We start from the raw sequence: 19092 nt of genomic DNA, 5'->3' as shown, positions 1-19092 counted from the left end.
AAAGATTAATGAAAAAATGGGAAAAGGAAGGAAGGCGGGGTGATGCGTACCAAGAGTACTTAGTACTTATTGGTCACTCTGACCGAGCACTTGGCGACAAGTGGGCGACAAGTGGCGACAAACAGGTGTCCTTCATTTTGCTTATATGGTTATTCCATTCTTTTTTTCCATTTTATATCCATTATTTATACACTATATGTTACATTTTCTTCTGTCTTCACTTCTCTTTCGATCTCTTAGCGTATTTCCTGTAATTCTTCTCAGTACTCTCATCTCTGTCGTTTCCAGTAGCCTTTACGTTGTGATTATGTCGGGTCTTGTTTCTGAGGCATATGTCATTATTGGTTTTACACTGGCTTTATAAATTCTTGATTTCATCTCAGTGTTAATGTATCTGTTTCGTCATATAGTGTTATTAAGGCATCCTGCCAGACTATTTGCTTTATGTACTTGATCTCTCACTTCTTTGTCCAGGTCTTCATAGCTACACAGTGTAATTCCCAGGTATTTTATTTCCATTACTTGTTCAATATTGGTGCCATCAATTTCTATTTTTTAACATTTGTTTGGTTTAGTTTTCTGAGATGAAGTTGTCATATTTAATTCTTTTTGCTCCTACGTTAACTCTGTGGACTAGTCTTTGCAGACTATTTTCATCTTAGGCTATCTATATTGCGTCGTCTGTGTAACAGAGTATTTTGATTTCTGTTTCCTATTCTGTATCCTCTTCTTTTGTTAACGCTTTTGATGATTTCATTCATGATTAAATTGAAGAGCATGGGGCTCAATGAATCTCCATGTTTTATTCCGTTGCCTATTTCTATAGGTTGTGTAAGTTGTCCATCTATTCTGACTTCTATTTTGTTGTTTTGGTAGATGTTTTCTATAGTTTTTATAATATTTAGGGGAATTTCTTTGTAAAATGGATTACACCTATGAGTCTTACTCTCTGTCAAATGCTTTCTTTAGGTCAATCAGACACAAAAAATGCTGGTCGTTTATAATCTAGTGATTTCTCAGTAATTTGCTTTATAACGAATATTGCATCTGTACATGATCTTTCACTAGGAAAACCCTGTTGTTCGCCTGATAAACTTATCCTCTGATTTATTAGCACTTTTGTAAAACTTTAGTTGTAAGTGTTAGCGTAGTATTTAAAAAGTTTAAACCTCTGTAGTTTTCTGGCTGTTTTTATCTCCTTTTTTGAATAGTAGAATTAGTTCACTCGTTCTTCATTCTTCCAGTATTTTATTGTGTTTTATAACTTTATTAAATAATGTTGTTAATTGTTCTGTCATTGCTGCTCCACAATATTTCAGTAACTCGTTTGGTATCCCGTCTTTACCTGCTGCTTTTCTGTTCTTCAGGTTTTCAAGTATTTTCCGACTTCCTGTACATTTATATTAAGTTCTTCATTTGTGGTAATTTCTGGTTAGCGTCGTTTGTTGTTCCCCTGCATATAGCTTTTTTAGGTAGTCAATCTACATATTATTTTCTATGTGTTTTGGTTATATTAGTTCCTTTACCTCCGTTCTTTGACATCTTATGAAGCGCCATATTTTCTTCTGCAGAATGTAAAAATCATGTTCCATTTCTTTCGAAAAGCGTTCCCAGTGATCATTTTTTATTTTGCTTCTATTTTGCAGAGAAAAACGAGATTGAAATGATGGCGCTTCTTAAAACCACTAAGAATTTTGTTTCAAAAAAACAAAAAGCAAAGAAAAAGGTTCTTGATAGTAGTTCTGATAAAGTGATAAAAGGAAGCGAAATAACGTGCAATTACTCACTAGATGACGTGGATTTTGCCAATGGAGAAGAGAAAGATAAAGATTTACTTGAGTCTGGCAACAAGCCCTGCGTGGGAGATTTTATTTTAGCACAAATTGCAACAAAAAAGACAAAACGATATTTTGTTGCTAATGTCGTTGGAGTAAATGATGATGGGTTTAAAGTTAGATACCTAAAAAGAAGTAACTTTGCCGCCAAATTTCTTTTCGACAATGACACTGTCTACGACTTGCCTGACGGAGATATGGTGATGAAACTAGGATCCCCTTCAGTAGTGGGAGGCACTGCCAGAAGAGATGCTAAGATGATATTTTCTATCGATTTATCTGCATTTAACGTCCAATAAATAAGCTTTCAAAGTACACATACTTATGTTCCAAAGTACCAACCTCGGTGTGTACTTTGAGACCTTTAGGATATGGTGAATTTTTCTGTATTCACAAGCATTTTTGCCATTAGAATTATTATTTTATTTTTTTATTTGTTTACTTAAAGATACGCTATTTCAAAAAAAAATCCCTGTTCGAAATAAAATTTAAAAACTACTGAAACCTGCTTTTATTTAAAAACCGTTCCAAAGTACAAGGATCTCCCCTACTTTAATTTTTTTTTTCGAGTAATTTAGTTCAATAATAATTATAGCTGTCGTGGGATTATTAGGCCTCACAGTACAGCAAATAAAGGCTAGTCTAACTCTAACGATTTAACTAATTTTTCTCAAACTCCTCCAATATTTTCTATTACTTGCTCCGAATAAGATTTCAGATTGTACAATACTTTTTATAATTGACTGATTCATTGATAAAGAAAACAGCATTTTGCGGCTGTAATTTCTAAATAAAAAAAACGGCATTTTAAACGATTTCCAGATAATAATTGTTTGAAAAGAAATAAAAAATATTTAATTAAGTTATTGATGTTAAACGATCCAAACCATATATTCTATAAGATTTATTTTTAGTATGTCGCCCATAAAATAAAAGGTTGTATATATATTCAGGCTGAAAGGTGAAATAAAAAACCAATCTGGCGTGTATTTAGGGCGACCTTTAACACTCGACCTACAATGCTTTATATTGCTATTGGATGGCAACACCTTTGATTACTCCTTTGTTTCAAAAAATTAAAAGAACGAAGGTTATTCAATATAAGTTAAAACAGATATGTCACGGTTGTGACTTATGTTCTTGTATTAAATATTTAAGGGTGATTCTTGATTGGAAATAGAAAATATCAAGTTTACCAGATTGTTTGAAGTATGAAGTTTTAGTCTAATATTGTATTTGATGTTGATTAAGCTAAAAAAAACTGCTCTCTACTGAAGTTCAAGCTTTCGAATCAAAAGTTCATTTTGAATTCTTTTTTTTAACTGTCTTTGCCAACATTAAAAATTTAAAACAACAAAAACTGACTAAAAAGTATTAAAACTTGCTTCGTTTTTGTGGCTCGTACGAATTATTTGATAGTTAAATAAAAGTATAGTCCAATTTTTATTGGTGACAGTTCCAGTTCATTTTATATTTGGTAATGATTTGCCTTAAATGTGCCAAAATATAAAACGAGGATGGTTCTGTGAGAGAATAGGCTAAACTTACATCTACAGAGGTTCGTGTCCTTGCTTTAATCCTTTAACGCTCACACTGTTTTCTAATAGCGGAATGTTTAGTGGCTAAATAAGTAGCCACCCATGTTAAGGTTGAAATCGACTTTAATAATTGTCCGAAAATAATATTTAAATAATACTTTTTAAAATATAATATAAAAGAGTCCGAGATTTATGAGATAAAAACTTACATTTAGACGTTTAACAAAAACCTCGACCTTTCTTGCGATAAGATAAATACAATGGAGGAAAATATGAGGCGCTCCGTGGACAAACGGCGAATACGCCAAATGGGCATTTTGAGAAAAACGCGATTAAAGTTGAAAAAGTGTTTTTAATTCAATAAGGGCGAATATACACGTCATCAAAATTTTGTAATGCGGTTAGGTAAAAACTATTTTTTTTATAAAAAGTTTTGCTTGTTAAGCAAATAAGATCACCCCATCTAAACCAAAATTATAATTCAGGATATTGAAAAAAGTTTTATTCAAAGGATATGATATGAAAAACATTTTTTAATTAAAAATTGTTCTGTTTAAGATAAATCAAAAACTAAAAAAACACCAAACAATAAATTATTAATTCAAGCAAAAATCCATAACATCATCCTGACTTTCTCCAGTTAGCGTTGCCAAATTGGTTTGTGATTCTTGGAGAGAGATCAGCTCATCAAAGAAACTCCTATGATGAAGCGGTATGTATGGAAGAAGTGACTTGATGTCTTTTATTTTTTCCTCTGAAAGTTTTATAGGCCGTTGGTATTTAGGAGACAAAACTGCGGCAGATAAATCAAACAAATGGCGTTGATATTCTCCTACTTTTCCTTTCTGCAAAACAACTTGTTTGGACAAAACATTTTGGTACGTTGGTTGTATGGAAAACCCTTGTTTGAACAACTTGGAGTAAAGAAATACTTTACCATCTTTAAAACTAGCAGTTGATTTTCTTTTTGTAATTAACTTCTGAAGAGCAGTGAAATCAAAAAACATTGATGATGTCATTTTTACTACTTTGAATGGTCTGACCTTCCTTGATGAACGAATTAAGTCAATATAGTGGTCTTCAGAATAAACATCAATATTTCGAAGCCTTAACTCAATGTGACCAAAATCCCTGTCACAAGGTAAATATGAATGTCCAGGAATCATAAAGTAATGTTCTATGAAATCAAATTTTAATTCATGAATTTTTTTCAAACAAGCTAAAACAATGTTCATATTTTTGTTCTGGCCGCCACAATTGTCACTAAATAGCACAACTTTTTTGACTTGATGATCCATAGAATCAAAGTAATGGGACAAGCAGCTTGCTATTTCACATGAACCACGACCTCCAGTACTTTCATTCCACATGTACATAACACATTTTCCAGATTTAACATCATGGACTGCAAAATTGTAGGTCCAAAGCTTCCTTTTGTAATACTGTACAGATGTCGTCAGTTTAGGGGTAGGGAGAGTTTGCTGCAGATCTATACAAATTGCTAAAACTGAGTCTTCATTATTACTTTTATAACTTTTAAGTATTTTTTGAACTGCTTTGGCTCATCTTAAATGAAGTTCCTTGGCAACTTGTAATTGGTTACGTTGTAAATCATCACAATTTGAAAGTTCCATATCTGTTTTGTCACAAAAATTACAAGTATCCGACTTAGGAGGGTTGAAACCAGTATTGAATTTTTTATTAAATGTGTCACGATAGAACCGTGAGCTGACAGGTTCAATTAAAGGGTGATTTTCTGTCATCCACTCACAGTACAGGTCATACAACTTGTTTATTTTTAAGTCTGTGGAAAGGTACTTTCGGTAAGGGCTTTTTGCTCTGCTGTAATGGCTTGAACATTTGGGTAAACTATTTACATGTAACATTACAGTTTCTTTCATTTCTACACTTACTTTGTTAACTGGATTTTTATTTCCTCTTCTGTCCAATTCTACAGTGCCACTTGTGGATACTTTATTCAAAACAGTTCGAACCCTCTTTTCAGTGACACCATGAATCGCATAGAATGCTTTTCTGCAGACTTTAAATTCATTGCTTTCAAAAAGTACACTGTACTCAATACTACGTAACTTTCGACTAGGTCGATTTTTAATGCGACAACGGTTGACAGAAACAGATTTCACTCTTTTAGATAAGTAAGTGTTTTGTAGGTTATACTCAGATAATTCCCAAAAGTTTTTAAAAATTATACTAATTTTCTCCAAACCTACTTTCTCAAAACATCCGCAGGAACAGGGACTTCCCACAGTCCGCTTAGGCACAAGTTTTCTGTTTTTAATGGTGCTGTATTCTTCACCTGAGTTTCTTTTAACTTTATTCACATTCTTTTGCCACGTGTCTTCAGTTTTCGACCTTTTTCTAGTGTAGCCTTTGTTTTGGTCTTCTGTAAACTCGCTTTCTGACATTGTAGCAGTAAAATTTTAACTTTATTAGTAAAGTAACTCAAACTATTCAAACTAATCAAAATAAAAACTACTTGTTTTGACAAGCACAACGACACTGTAGCTTAAAACGGTAAAAAAAAGACGGAAATCACGGAAATTTTATTCAGAAATTTGGCAAGACAGAAGTGGGAGGGCTAGCTGTGTACCGACGTAGCGGTGGCGTATTCGCCGTTGTTCCACGGAACATTTACCATACTTAAGATTCATACAGTTTGCTTCCGTTAAGTCAACCTATTATAGTTCTGAATAGAAAGGACGAATAAACCATGTTATGGTGGTACATTGTTCGAATGGCTATCCATTGCATTAAAAAAAAAAACTGTAACTGGCGTATTCGCCCTTTTTCCTCGGAGCGCCTCATATAGTACACAGGCGTACTATGTACTTTTACATAAGAAATATGTTAGGGCCGCATTATGATATGTTACACGTTGTAACAGGTGCATGAGCGTAAAGTTTGTAATTTAAACATTGATGCTTTCAGTTATGATAACAATGATATATTGAACAATTATTTTTCTAAATAATACATTTACCATTCTAACATGTTTCTAAAAAGTTTAATTAGTCTTATAAGTAATATTAATGTATATTTTCAGGATGTAGCGTTTATTAACCCAGCGAACGTAGTCTTCGTCTACATGTTGGTCCGAGACTTGGTCAAATCAGACATAGAATGCGAGCAAGACCTTCAAGCCGTCGTCCTCACCTGCCTGTACCTTTCATACTCATACATGGGAAACGAAATTTCCTATCCCCTCAAGCCATTCCTGGTCGAAGACTCAAAAGAAAAATTCTGGGACAGATGCTTGGATATCGTCGACAGGCTGTCGTCCAACATGTTGCGAATCAACGCCGAGCCTGGTTACTTTACCGAAATCTTCACCGAATTAAAAGCTTGCGGTATCGGTAACATCGTAGCCAACAACATGGCCGCCATGGCCAGCCAGACCGTGCCCGTAGTGTCATGTAATTCAGGTGCGACAACGCCCGCTTGACGCAAAGAAGTAACTGTAGTGAAGTTAAGTTTGGCTGAAATGCCTACAGTACCGTGTGAAGTTTGAGTAACCTTTTGTATCTTCCAAAATGCTACTGTAGTTAGAGTGAATTTGACAAATCTGTCGTACAGAGGCCAAATCTTTAGGTAATGATTAGACTAAGATATCGAACTAGAGGTGAGAATGCCGGGTGAACTTTTACATTTCGATCTGCTGTTTGGTTTTAAAAACTATGTGATCTTAACTAGTATTAATGTTTTCGTTATTTAATGTTACTTTGATTGGTAAGACACTCCTGGCTGTTACTGAAATTTTAAGTAGTATATTCTACTTAAAATAATAGAATAAATAAGTTATACTTTCCAGAATGCCCATTGTAATATTATGTTAATAATAATAAAACAATGGCAAAATTATGTATTAGCGAGGATTGATAGTGCGATATATGCGATATTCTGTTATTTTTAGTTACTGCAATATCTTACAGCTTAGGAATCGTTTCAATATTTAAAAGTATTTATAATAATCATTTTTGGTAGGAGTTTAGGCAGCAAAATGTATAACTACACATGTTTGCAGCTTGGCAGAAAGAATAATCCCGATCCAATCGCGAAAATGAAGTCCTTCGTATTTTACAATAAGAAGCATTCAACCAAGAACCAGCTGTCAAAAATGTAGAACAAAACATCAAAAATCATAGTTAATGGTCAATCATAAACAAAATATAATGCGATGTGTAAATATATCCATCCCACCTCTACTAGAAAGAGGGTTAAAAACAAAACTAAACGTCCAATTACTAATACAGATGTAACTATGATGATGATAGTTTTGTTGTGAATAAACAACTATGCCATTTTTTATTGTATATACATACACGTAAAACAATTTGCAGAATATTATGAAAGATCATATTTCCGCAAAATATTTTGTTTGGTTTAAAAATCGTCTATAAACTCCAATGTTTAAACAAATATTTTAACCAACGACATCTTTTATCAGAGGTTTTTTGATAATTAAATTATTATCCTTAATAATTAAATCCTCAATGATTGAGTCTTATCACTTTAAATCTCATGATAACGAGGAATGAATGGTAGCTGGATTTGGTTAAGGAAATTAAAGTGTTTTGGATAATTAAATATATACAACAAAGTAGATTAAATACTAGATATCTGTGTATACTGTTGAATTATAATGATTAAAATAGGGTTTTCCTTGAACTACCTATTTCCTAATCTTTTGTCTTGAGACTCCTCTCTAAATAAAAATATCAGCATTATACCCTATAGTCTGTCTCGGGTTGGTTTATTTTTACATACAAACCCATTCACGTGTTTTTAAGCTTCACCGTCTCCATTTTTCCGGCTTCATTTGTCATTCAAAGTTTAGCCTTGACTTCATTTAAAATATTAACGCACAGATTTTATACTTTAATGTTAGGGAAATTACTAATAATTCGTCATTGATTTTAGTAAGTGTGGGGCAGATTTTCGAAGTATATAATTAATATAATGGCAACTTTTAAAACAGTTGCTTCAAAAGTTAAAATGGGCGTGATGAATGCCAACATCCGTAGGGTTAAGTGGGGCAATTATGAGACATTATTAAAACCTTTTATTTTTGATGCTTAACCGGCAATACAATTACAAGCGAAAAACATATTTATGTGCAGCAATATATACAGAACATTCTCATCTTTTCAATTTGTCAATTGGGTGTCAACTTTTTTAAAAATAGACATTTATATGTCTGATTTTTCACACCTCATAAGGTACAATTACGAGGCAATCGCGGAGCAAATTTGAGACATTTAAGAGCTGTGTTTAAGTCAGTAAAATTAGGTTCGGGAGAAAGTGAACCGTCATGGTACAGAAATGATACACAAGCTATATTACAAAATACTTTTTTTTATAAAAGAAAGAAACTAAAAAGTAGGTATAGTAAACGAAACCATATTTACGCGGTTTCACTATTTTACTGCGTGTTACGCAGATGATGCAGCAATTATTGCCGAATCAGAAGATGATCTTCAGAGACGGCTCTTTCAGTTCTTTCAAATAAGCCGCCAACTAAATATGACCATTTCTACCAACAAAACTAAATGTATAACAATAGCAACAGATCCGCTCAGATGTAAGTTAGTGGTTGAGAACAACCCTATAGAACAGGTGATGCAATTCAGATATCTGAGCATAGATATATCAAGCACAGACGACCCAGTAAAGGACCTAAGGAGTCAGATCAACAAAGCATCCGCATTGTCGGGATGTTTGCGGAAGATAGTCTGGTCAAATCCGTACATGCACACAGATAGTAAAATTAGAATCTACAAGACTTGCATACGACCGATCATGACATATGGCATAGAAGTGCGCGAAGATACCCACAAAACAAAACAGATGCTAAGGGTTGCCGAAATAAAAACACTAAGAACAATAGTGGGCAAAACAAGAAGAGACAGGGTGAGAAATACATACGTCAGAGAGAAGTGCAAAATTCAAGATATTGTATCATGTAAGACGAAGGAATAAGAATAGACTCTCAAAAATTGCCCTAGAAAACAACCCGCCTGGTTCAAGACCTCCCGGAAGACCACCTAGAAGATTGAGGGATAGTTGGCAATCTACCTCCCAGGAAATTAACCAGAGGCAGCTTCAGAATTAAACAGATCGAATGATCTCCAAGAAGTAGAAGAAGAAGAAGAAGATTTACAAAAATTTAAGGTTCATTAAATAATATAAGAGGAAAGAACTATTTCAAATATTAGTGACTTTTTCATGCGTTTTACCTCTCCACGAAAAGTCGGATTGGTAAGCTTCATTACTACGTTGAAATGGGAGCCTACTAAAGAAGGAAGAATTGATTGTTTCCTTATTTATTCCTTTGTTCCATTATTCACATAAGTCCAAAATTCAGATTTCGATAACTTTTTTCGATTTTTACGTTGGCAGTTAATTCATTTTTCATTCCTATGGAGCTTTAATGATGCAAAGCAGCATTTGGCCAAAGGTTGTAAAAGGTCCGTGGTGTATGCTGGAAGTTTCAGTAAAGTTATATTTTTTGCGATTGCCCGTTCAATTGTACTTTTGTCCAATGGGTAATGTGACCACCAAGAATTATAATTAATGATGAATGAGACACTATTGCACAAAATTTTATAAACCACTGCTGAAAAATGTTGGTAGTCATCCAAACTTTTTAGTTGTTTAGTATGTCATATTGGTGGTCATCAATAATTAGTGGTGGTAGTAATCTACCGGAAGCTGAAATACATGCCATTGCAGAAGCATTTTCTTTTCGTGAGCCCTTGATATTCACATGAACATTTTGCCCCTTTTCAGCCACACCCTTAGTACGAAAAGGATTGGACGAAAAATTAGTTTCATGTTTGTTCTAAATAAGCTAAAGTTTAATTTATTGATAATTTCCTGTACGTAGTCCTAAACTCCATAAATCGAAAATTGGATCGCTGGTTGCCGTTCTTTTTCTTCTTTATCTTTATAAGCAATTCAATGTTTATTGGCGGATTAATACCTCTATGGAAGGTTATCACTCCATCTTTTGCACAGTCGTCCCATACTTCTTTTGCCGATTGGTGATTTATCTTTTGATTTTTACGACACGTGTCTGCTCTCTTCTGCTTATGTGGTGATTCCATCCTTTTTTCTATTTTGTGTCTATTTATTTATACATTGTACGTTACATTTTCTTCTTATATCTTCACTTCCCTTTCGATCTCTCAGCGTATTTCCTGTAAATCTTCTCAGTACTCTAATCTCTGCCGTTTTCAGTAGCCTAGTGTTATTAAGGCATCCTGCCAGTCTATTTGCTTTTTGTACTTGATCTCTTACTTCTTTGTCCAGGTCTTTATAGCTGGACAGTGTAATTCATAGGTATTTCCATTACTTGTTCAATGCTGATGTCATCAATTTCTGTTTTACATCTGGTTGGTTCTTTGCTGACTACTATTGTTTTAGTTTTCTGAGATGAGATTGTCATATTAAATTCTTTTGCTCTTATGTTAAATCTAAAGACCCCAAACTTTTCAGACTTTCTTTATTTTGGGCTATCAATATTGCGTCGTTTGCGTAACAAAGTATTTTTATTTCTTTGTTTTTTATTCTGTATCCTCTTCCTTGGTTAACGCTTTTGATTATTTCATTTATGATTAAATTGAAGAGCATGGAGCTCAATGAATCCCCTTGTCCTATTCCGTTGCCCATTTCTATAGGTTCTGTAAGTTGTCCATCTATTCTGACTTCCATTTTGTTGTTTTGGTAGATGTTTTCGATAGTGTTTATAATATTTAGAGGAACTTCTCTATTATACAGATGATGGATTACATCTTTGAGTCTTACTTTGTCAAACGCTTTCTTTAGGTCAATCTTAGACAGAAATGCTAGTCTATTATACTCTAGTAGTAGCAACCTACTGATAGACTTAAAAACCATACAGCTTACTGAAACAGGATTATGCCTAGTTGCTGGTCGTCTATTTAATTCTAATTACACCATCTTCTTCTGGCTTTTTTGGCCTTTTACAAAAAGCACAAAACCAGTCGTGCCCAAGTTTATTGTTTTTATATTAAGTTGTTAAGATGTTATTATCATCTACAAATGATTGGACCGTTTTTTACGATTTCTTTTTTTGTCAAATGGCAATGGCAATGGCTAATGGCAAAACCACATTAGGCAAAAATTCATTCATCCATTAGGCTCCATTTCACTATATAAATATAGCACTTAAAGAAGAAGAATTTATAGTTATCAAAATTCAAAATTAGTACAAGTGGCATAAAAAATGAAGGCAGGTTGAAATTTAGTTGTCGAAAAAGTATCAGTAGAATAGCGATTTTAAGTTTATGTTGAATGGATAAGGTAATTATGAATATTGTTTGTCTTAAAAGTTTTGTAACAATACCAACTTGATTACCTTGTGTGATTTTTTTTTTCGAAAAGGTTCATTAATTTTTTACAAGTGTTTTACAAATACAATAGAGAGATTTACCACCAAAGTCTAAATTATGAAAATGCTGATTTGTCTTACAGCATCAATCATGAAGTTTCAAAATAGTTAAAGATTATCAAAACAAACCCTGTCCGACTGATTTGTCAAATTCTTCAACAAAACACTGACGGTACGTCGGCGGTTTTTGCAATTTTAACTGTTGGCCCATCACATTTGCCTGGTACAAAATGTTTCGCACTGCTTCTTGCTGATATCCATCCTATACTACATATAGGACAGGTTTATCTAAGGGTGCATACTAAGTTCGCTTTCCTAATTTGCTACTTTGGTATTTTATATTTAAAATATCAAAGTTTTTTTATTTTTAGCAGTATATAGGAAATATAATATAAGAAATATTGTAGATCTTCCATCGAAAAATTCCCGCCTTGGATAAAAATATCAACACGAATGTTGCGAGTCAAAGACCTTGAGTTTCTTTCACGGAATTATTCAATTACAAATCAAAGTTTCTTTGATAATAAATCAAATAGTCCAGTTTAGTGTAGAAGTAAATTAATATTTTTTTAAGCTGACAGTAATAAGAAAAAGAAATCATTATATACGGAACAAAAACTATCCACACTTAAAAAGTCCTAATTAACGAAAAAGGAAGAAATATCTTTTTCTACAAAAAGTATGTTACAATGTGATGCATATACAGTACAACTTTTTCTTTCTGCAAAATGATGAATATTACTGAAAAGCACATAAAGAAATCATCCTAGAATTACAACCTTTTGTAGTTCTTCTCCCAGTTGGTACGGTTTTGGTAGAGTTTTTCAACTAAGAGCATTGGAACATTCTTCTGAACTAAAAATATATGTTGAGACACTAAAAGTAATGTTAACTAAAACAAAAAAATAAAAGTCTCGACATACAATTGACAATTAAAATTCGTTTATTGGTGCCACGGCTTCTTTTGTTCTTCTGTATGGAGTAGAATTGTGGACTTTAACTAAGGTATATATGAAAAAATCGCGAGGTATGTTAAGGGTTTCCTAAATAGACAGAGTTACCAATGTAGATGCTCTGTAAAACATGAACATAGACAGCGAAATAAACATATTTTCTTTGGATAGTAGTCCACAAAGTCAAAATAGCAATGTTAGTACTCTATATCCCTGACGCATAGGTACTAAAAGAAAAATATGTTCGATATATATGAGTTTTGTAGAATCCTAAAATATTGTTTTGTAAAATCCTAAGTATTACCTTTTGCTGTATCAAAAACGGTACTCAAAAATCCACTGAAAATGCTAAACGTACCAGAAAAAATAATCGAGATATCGAGATATTTAAAATAGTCATAAATGGAATCTTAAGTTTTATGGAATTAATGGCAAATACTTGAAATCAATTATGATTTATAACGAATTGTCCAAAAGTCCGGCACAAAAATTAAAGGTATTAATCACAATAACTACTTACATTAAAAGCATAATAAAACTGCACGTTCATTTATAAGAATGAAACAATTCTTCAGCAATAAAAATGTAAATATAAATCACAAAATCCACACGCTGATATGTTATGTAAATTAGCGATTGTTTTATGTGGCATGGGGTTACTCACCAATACTAAATCCAAAATAAACTAAAATGATAGCCGTTTAGATGTGGCTGTATAGAATATTGGTAAAAGTGTCGTAAGTAGATAGATCAATTAAAAGGTCTTGCGAAAGATTATCCAAAGAAACAAAACTACTTAATTAGAAAAAGATACAGATAAACATCATAGCCACATAATGGATCGACCACAATATCAGTTCTTACAAGTTATTATACATACAAACCATAGAACAACGTAGCGTTTAAACGGTGTGAATGTTTTGGTGCCACAACCTCAGAAGATAGTTCGACTGCTCATATATCCAAGGAAGAAGATTCAATGAAGAAGATTTTCTTGGCCGAAGACAGAAATGTTGGTTGTATAATTTACGTGATTGGTATCAATGCAGATCAATTGATTTGTTTAGAGTAGCAAGTTCAAAAATAAAAATAGCCATCATGATTGCCAACCTCTGTAGAGAGACGGCATTCTAAGAAGAAGAAATAATCGTGATGATTACCAATCTTTGACAGGATCCACACCTTTACGAATAGGACATTGTTTCTCAAAGATTTATAACTAAAGAAAATTCTATAATTCCTGTCATTAGCTAAGATATGGAGATTACTAGATAACTCAAATATAAAATATATACCTTTGAATACAAGCACCTAAAATGATATATATGTATAAAAAAAGTTCTGAATAAAAAATGACTATATACTCAGCCGAGAAAAAAGAATACTACATGATAAATAGTTATTTTGGAGTAAGAACAATTATTTTTAATGATAAAAAAGAAAATTTTTGTAGGACGAAAAGATGTATAAAAAATAAGAAAAAAATTCATAATCGATTTTGAACTCTTTAAAAGCAATGATATTAATTTAAATGACACGCTTTAGGACAATTCTTCTTTATCAAGTTTCACCTTCTATCGAATGTTCGAAGTCATCATGGCTATCCGGATCTGACTGACCTCCGCTATAAATAGTTAGGCCCTCTCATCACATGCCTTGAGTAATTAAATTGTTGTCTTTTGATAGTCAATATTATTTTAGCATTATTTTCTATCCTTCTAGTTACTTATACGTTTGACACTCTTGTAATCTGTGATATTCACAGGATTCTTCTGTAACACTAAAATTTAAAGGTGGTTAATTTATAAATATTTACTTATTTTAGTGTCCACGCCTTCATACCATAGAGAAGAATAGAGAACACGTTACATCAAAGCATCCTTAGGTGTAGCTCTAACTTCATATTATACCGAAAACATAGAAACTTTTTAAATTTATTGAATTGTGGAAACGGTAAAATGTGCATTGATTTCTTTGGTTTGGTCTATATTTGATGTTGTACATGTTCTCGGGTATATATAGATAATCACGCTCTCAATTATAATATTTTTAATAACCAGTTGAATGGTGCAACTGCTTATTTAGTCATTATCATGTACTTAGTTTTCTTCAAATCTTTCTGAAGCCCTGATTCATAATTTCATACATTAAGAAGTTGCATTATATTCTATAAATAATTGTTTTTGTCCACCATTGTTGCTGCATCGTCTGTAAAACATAATCATCATTGGCTTTTACAACTCTTCGTGAGTTTTTGCCGCGTTTACTATTGCCTTCCATTGATTCCGATCCTGTGCTATTATTTCCCATAGCCTTACTTCCATCTTCTCCAGGTCTTCCCTGACTGCGTCTTTCCACCTTTTTCTAGGCCTTCCTGTCGATCTTCCACCATCTGGTCTTTCCCAAAACACATTGCTAATCAGTCTGTCGTCATCACTCCGTACCACGTGGCCTGCCCATCTTAATCTATTGGCTTTTATGTATCTTACGATGTTTCCTTTCCCGAAGAGAGTCTCTATTTCATTGTTGTATCTGCTCCTCCATTCATTTGTCACGCTGTCCCTGCAAGGACCATATATAATTCGCAGGATTTTGCGTTCCCATACTAAGAGCTTATTGATTTCTTTCCTTCTCAATGTCCATGTTTCACTTCCATATGTTACTGCTGGTCGTATTATGGTTTTGTACATTTGGATTTTGGCACGCCTTGAGAGAAGCTTTGACCTCATTAGATGTTGAATGGCAAAGAATGATTTATTCCCCGCCAGTATTCGTATTTCAACCTCCCGTTCTCCTGTGTTTTCACTGGTAATTGTTGCTCCTAGGAATTTGAATTCTTTGACCACCTCAAAATTATGATCGTTTATGGTAATGTTTTGTCTTATTCGCTGTCGTTCCTTTTTTGATACGACCATGTATTTAGTTTTTTCTTCGTTTATTTTCCTACGCTTAGTGTTGCTTCTTCAAAGTTCGATACTATATCCTTAACTTCCAGTGTTGTCTGTGCTACTGCATCTACATCATCTGCAAATGCGAGAATAATCTTTGCTCCTCTGGCAGTTATGTCTGGTTTGACTCTGGTATAGATTTTTCGCATTGCATATTCCAATGCTAGGTTAAATAGTAATGGGGACAGCGGGTCTCCCTGTCTGAGTCCGGTGCTTATGCCGAAAGCCTTTGAAGTGTTGCCTCCTATTCTAATTTGTGCAAAGGAATTGTTGACACACATTCGCGCAATCATGGCCAGCTTCTTTGGTACGCCTAACTCCATCATTGCACTCCACAGTTTTAAGCGATCTATGGAATCATATGCTTGTTTGAAATCTATGAAGATCTGGTGTACTTCTTTATTATATTCCCTATTCTAGCATTTGTCTGATAGTAAATATTTGGTCGATTGTTGATCTTCCAGGCCTAAAGCCGCATTGGTAATCGCCAATAATTTCCTCTATATATGGCAGTAATCGTTTTAGTACAACTGAAGCTAATATCTTATATGTAGTACCGATTAGTGAGATTCCCCTGTAGTTGCCACATGTATCCTTTGTGCCTTTTTTATGTATTGGCACGATAATACAGCCACTCCATTCTTTTGGCATTATTTCTTGTTCCCAGGCTTCTTTCATTAATTGGTGTATTTTAGTTCTAAGTTCATGCCCTCCTTTTTTAATCAGTTCTGCATCAATATTGTCTAGTCCCGGGGATTTGTCATTTTTTAGGGTTTCTATCGCCGTGATAATTTCTTCCAGGCTTGGCGGGGGTACTTCTATCTCGGCCGTTTGGTACTCACAATTTGCTTTATTTCCATCCGCGTCTACCTGGACATTTAGAAGACTTTCAAAGTATTCAGCCCATCTTTCGATTATTTTATTTTCAGCTGTAATCATTTGCTGTGAAACGTACCTAACTTATTCAAAATGTCTCTGTTAATAGATACCTGTATAGCTACACCCTCTGTTAAATCTAAAAGCATTTGCTTAAACACCGTTTCACTGTAGACATTGCAGAGTAGGGAGGAAAACACGCAACCTTGGTGGACACCTCTCTGTATTTTATATCTCGGGTGTTACAGCAGTCAACGCGAACGGTGGCAGTTTGATTACATAATAGGACGTAATTCATCATTATTATGGCTTTGCAACCCTGCCTGCACAGAGCCAGATTAAACAGTATACAGGAAAGAGGTTCAGACAGTTCCCCCTAAATTCGTACTCTACATTCAACTTTTTTAAGAGTTAGTTTTGTTAAATTTACCAACTGATTTAATATTTCTAGCTCCTTCATTGCTTTGAACATTTCTCTTCTATATACAGAAACATAGGCTGCTTTGTAGCCTATAAATATGTGATGACTATCATTGCCATATTCCAGTGTTTTTTCTAAAATTGGTCTCAGGGTTGCAATCTGATGAATTGTCGATTTACAACCTATAAAACCAGCCTAGTATTTTTGTACTATCCGTTATAGGACGTAATTAAATGAAATTAATTTAAAATGCTTTGTTTGGACTTTTAAACACTTTTTGTTTTTGCTATACCACGCACAGGTCAAAATTAATGCGTGCAAAAGTATTTCGTTTGAACTGGTCTATTTTTATTTGATCAATTGACCTAATATGGTCACGCACACGAAATATTAACGTACTGGGCATATATGAGGGCTGCGATAACGTCTATTCAAAGTCATTAAGTTATTTTTGGAGTTAAGTAGGAAGATTGTATCGGATTATGTGTGGTATCAAATATCCATTGTTTTTATGGGCAGCACGATATCTAAATCATTGGTTGTCTCAATATAATAAAAGGAACAACATATAATCAAATCCTATATACTCCAAGTATTGCATTTTAGTAAATTGAATATATATTGCTCCTTACGTGTGCGGTTTTTATTAGTTTTTCTTTGGATCGATGACGTCTGGGGTAGTGTATTATGACGTCAGGCCAATTTCATTTCCTACAAACAATTTGTAACTATATTTATAAAATCTATTAATAAAATGTTTAAATTCTATATCGATAAAAACGCATAAAAATATATGAAAACTGGATTAAAGGAGGAACACTTCTATACTCAAAATGAAGAAAATTATAACATTGACAATTCTAATTAAATATTTCTTTACCTAGAAGTAAACCTCAGTAAGAGATGTCGTTTGTTATGGTAATATTATATTTAATAGTTTATTTAGTTTATAACCATTTTGAATTTGATACCACTAAAGAAAAGTTCATGTATTTGGAAACAAAATTCGAAAGTAGCACTTAAGTTTTTAAAAGTTTTGTATGATACAATTAGGAACCGAGTGGTTTGACCTCTTATTGATTGACAGCAGAAATATGTTTTTGTTAAGGTGTCTTGTATTAGTTGCTGAAAAGTGTAAATTCTCCATACAATATCTACCATAGGTTTCAGAGCTTCTTCGACGTATTTAACTTTCTATGTAAAATGTCGTCATTTCCTATTTTATTCTTCCATGATATTTTGAGTATAAGACGGAGATATTGCATTTCACAATATTCAAGATTTCTAATAATACTATTAGTAATGTTCATCTTGGAACAAATTAAACATTATTCGGTTTGTTACTTGAAAAACGAAAGAACAGTTACTATTAAAAACACTAATAATTAACAAAAAAGTCAAAAAAAATTGTTTAAGAGCCATTAATTATTTACAAGACAGCTCAGATGCACAAATTTTTGTATTCTGTAAATATTTCTGTTTATTAAAATCCGTAAACTAATTTTCGAAACCAAATTCAGATTTCCGTAAACTAATTTTGGGCTAAGTTATTCTCCTATTGTTTTTCTTGGATTATGTTAAATTTTGTGTTTATTAAAATCCTATCCTATAGGTTTTATTTTCTTATTTTATTGGTGAAAGTCTAAATCCTTGCCTGACTATCTTTTTTAATGCGAAATCCACTGTTTCGTGTAGTTATCAGATGTAGGTACTGTGCTGTTTGCTTGTAATAGATGAAGGTAAAAACTTTCTGAATAAATAACTTTACCAGTTTGTACATACATTCAGCATCTTATTAACCAGAAATCTGAAAAATGACCTTTTTAGACCAATCTAGTGAAACTTCTGGAATTAAAGTACAGTAAAACCTCGATATAACGGACTAGTTGGGGTGACGGGGTGTCCGTTAAAGCCGAAAGTCCGTTATATAAAAATATGTTTAAAATAAATCGAAAAAACTTTTTTTTTACAATATGTTCGTATTTAGATGTATATAAAAAATTCAAAATACAAACAAAATTCTATTTAATTGAATTCGGACATTTGTCCTGAAGTGACGTTGCTGTTGACATCGACGCAGTTTTGAAAAA

At 33.2% G+C, this 19092-nt stretch overlaps 1 protein-coding gene across 1 annotated transcript in view; it reads left to right on the top strand.

The window, feature by feature from the left end:
* Positions 1 to 10844, top strand: part of Cdk5alpha (Cdk5 activator-like protein) — a 38648-nt gene extending 27804 nt beyond the window's left edge. The window contains exon 2 of the mRNA XM_072536796.1: positions 6438 to 10844. Coding sequence (XP_072392897.1) covers positions 6438 to 6836 — 399 coding nt within the window. The 3' untranslated portion in view covers positions 6837 to 10844. The remainder of the gene's footprint in view (positions 1 to 6437) is intronic.
* The last annotated feature ends 8248 nt before the right edge of the window (positions 10845 to 19092 follow it).

This window comes from Diabrotica undecimpunctata, chromosome 7 (assembly GCF_040954645.1).
Source record: "Diabrotica undecimpunctata isolate CICGRU chromosome 7, icDiaUnde3, whole genome shotgun sequence".
In the NCBI taxonomy this organism is placed as follows: Eukaryota; Metazoa; Arthropoda; class Insecta; order Coleoptera; family Chrysomelidae; genus Diabrotica; species Diabrotica undecimpunctata.
Note: the sequence above shows the minus strand (reverse complement) of the source record. Positions and strands in the feature narration are given on the sequence as shown.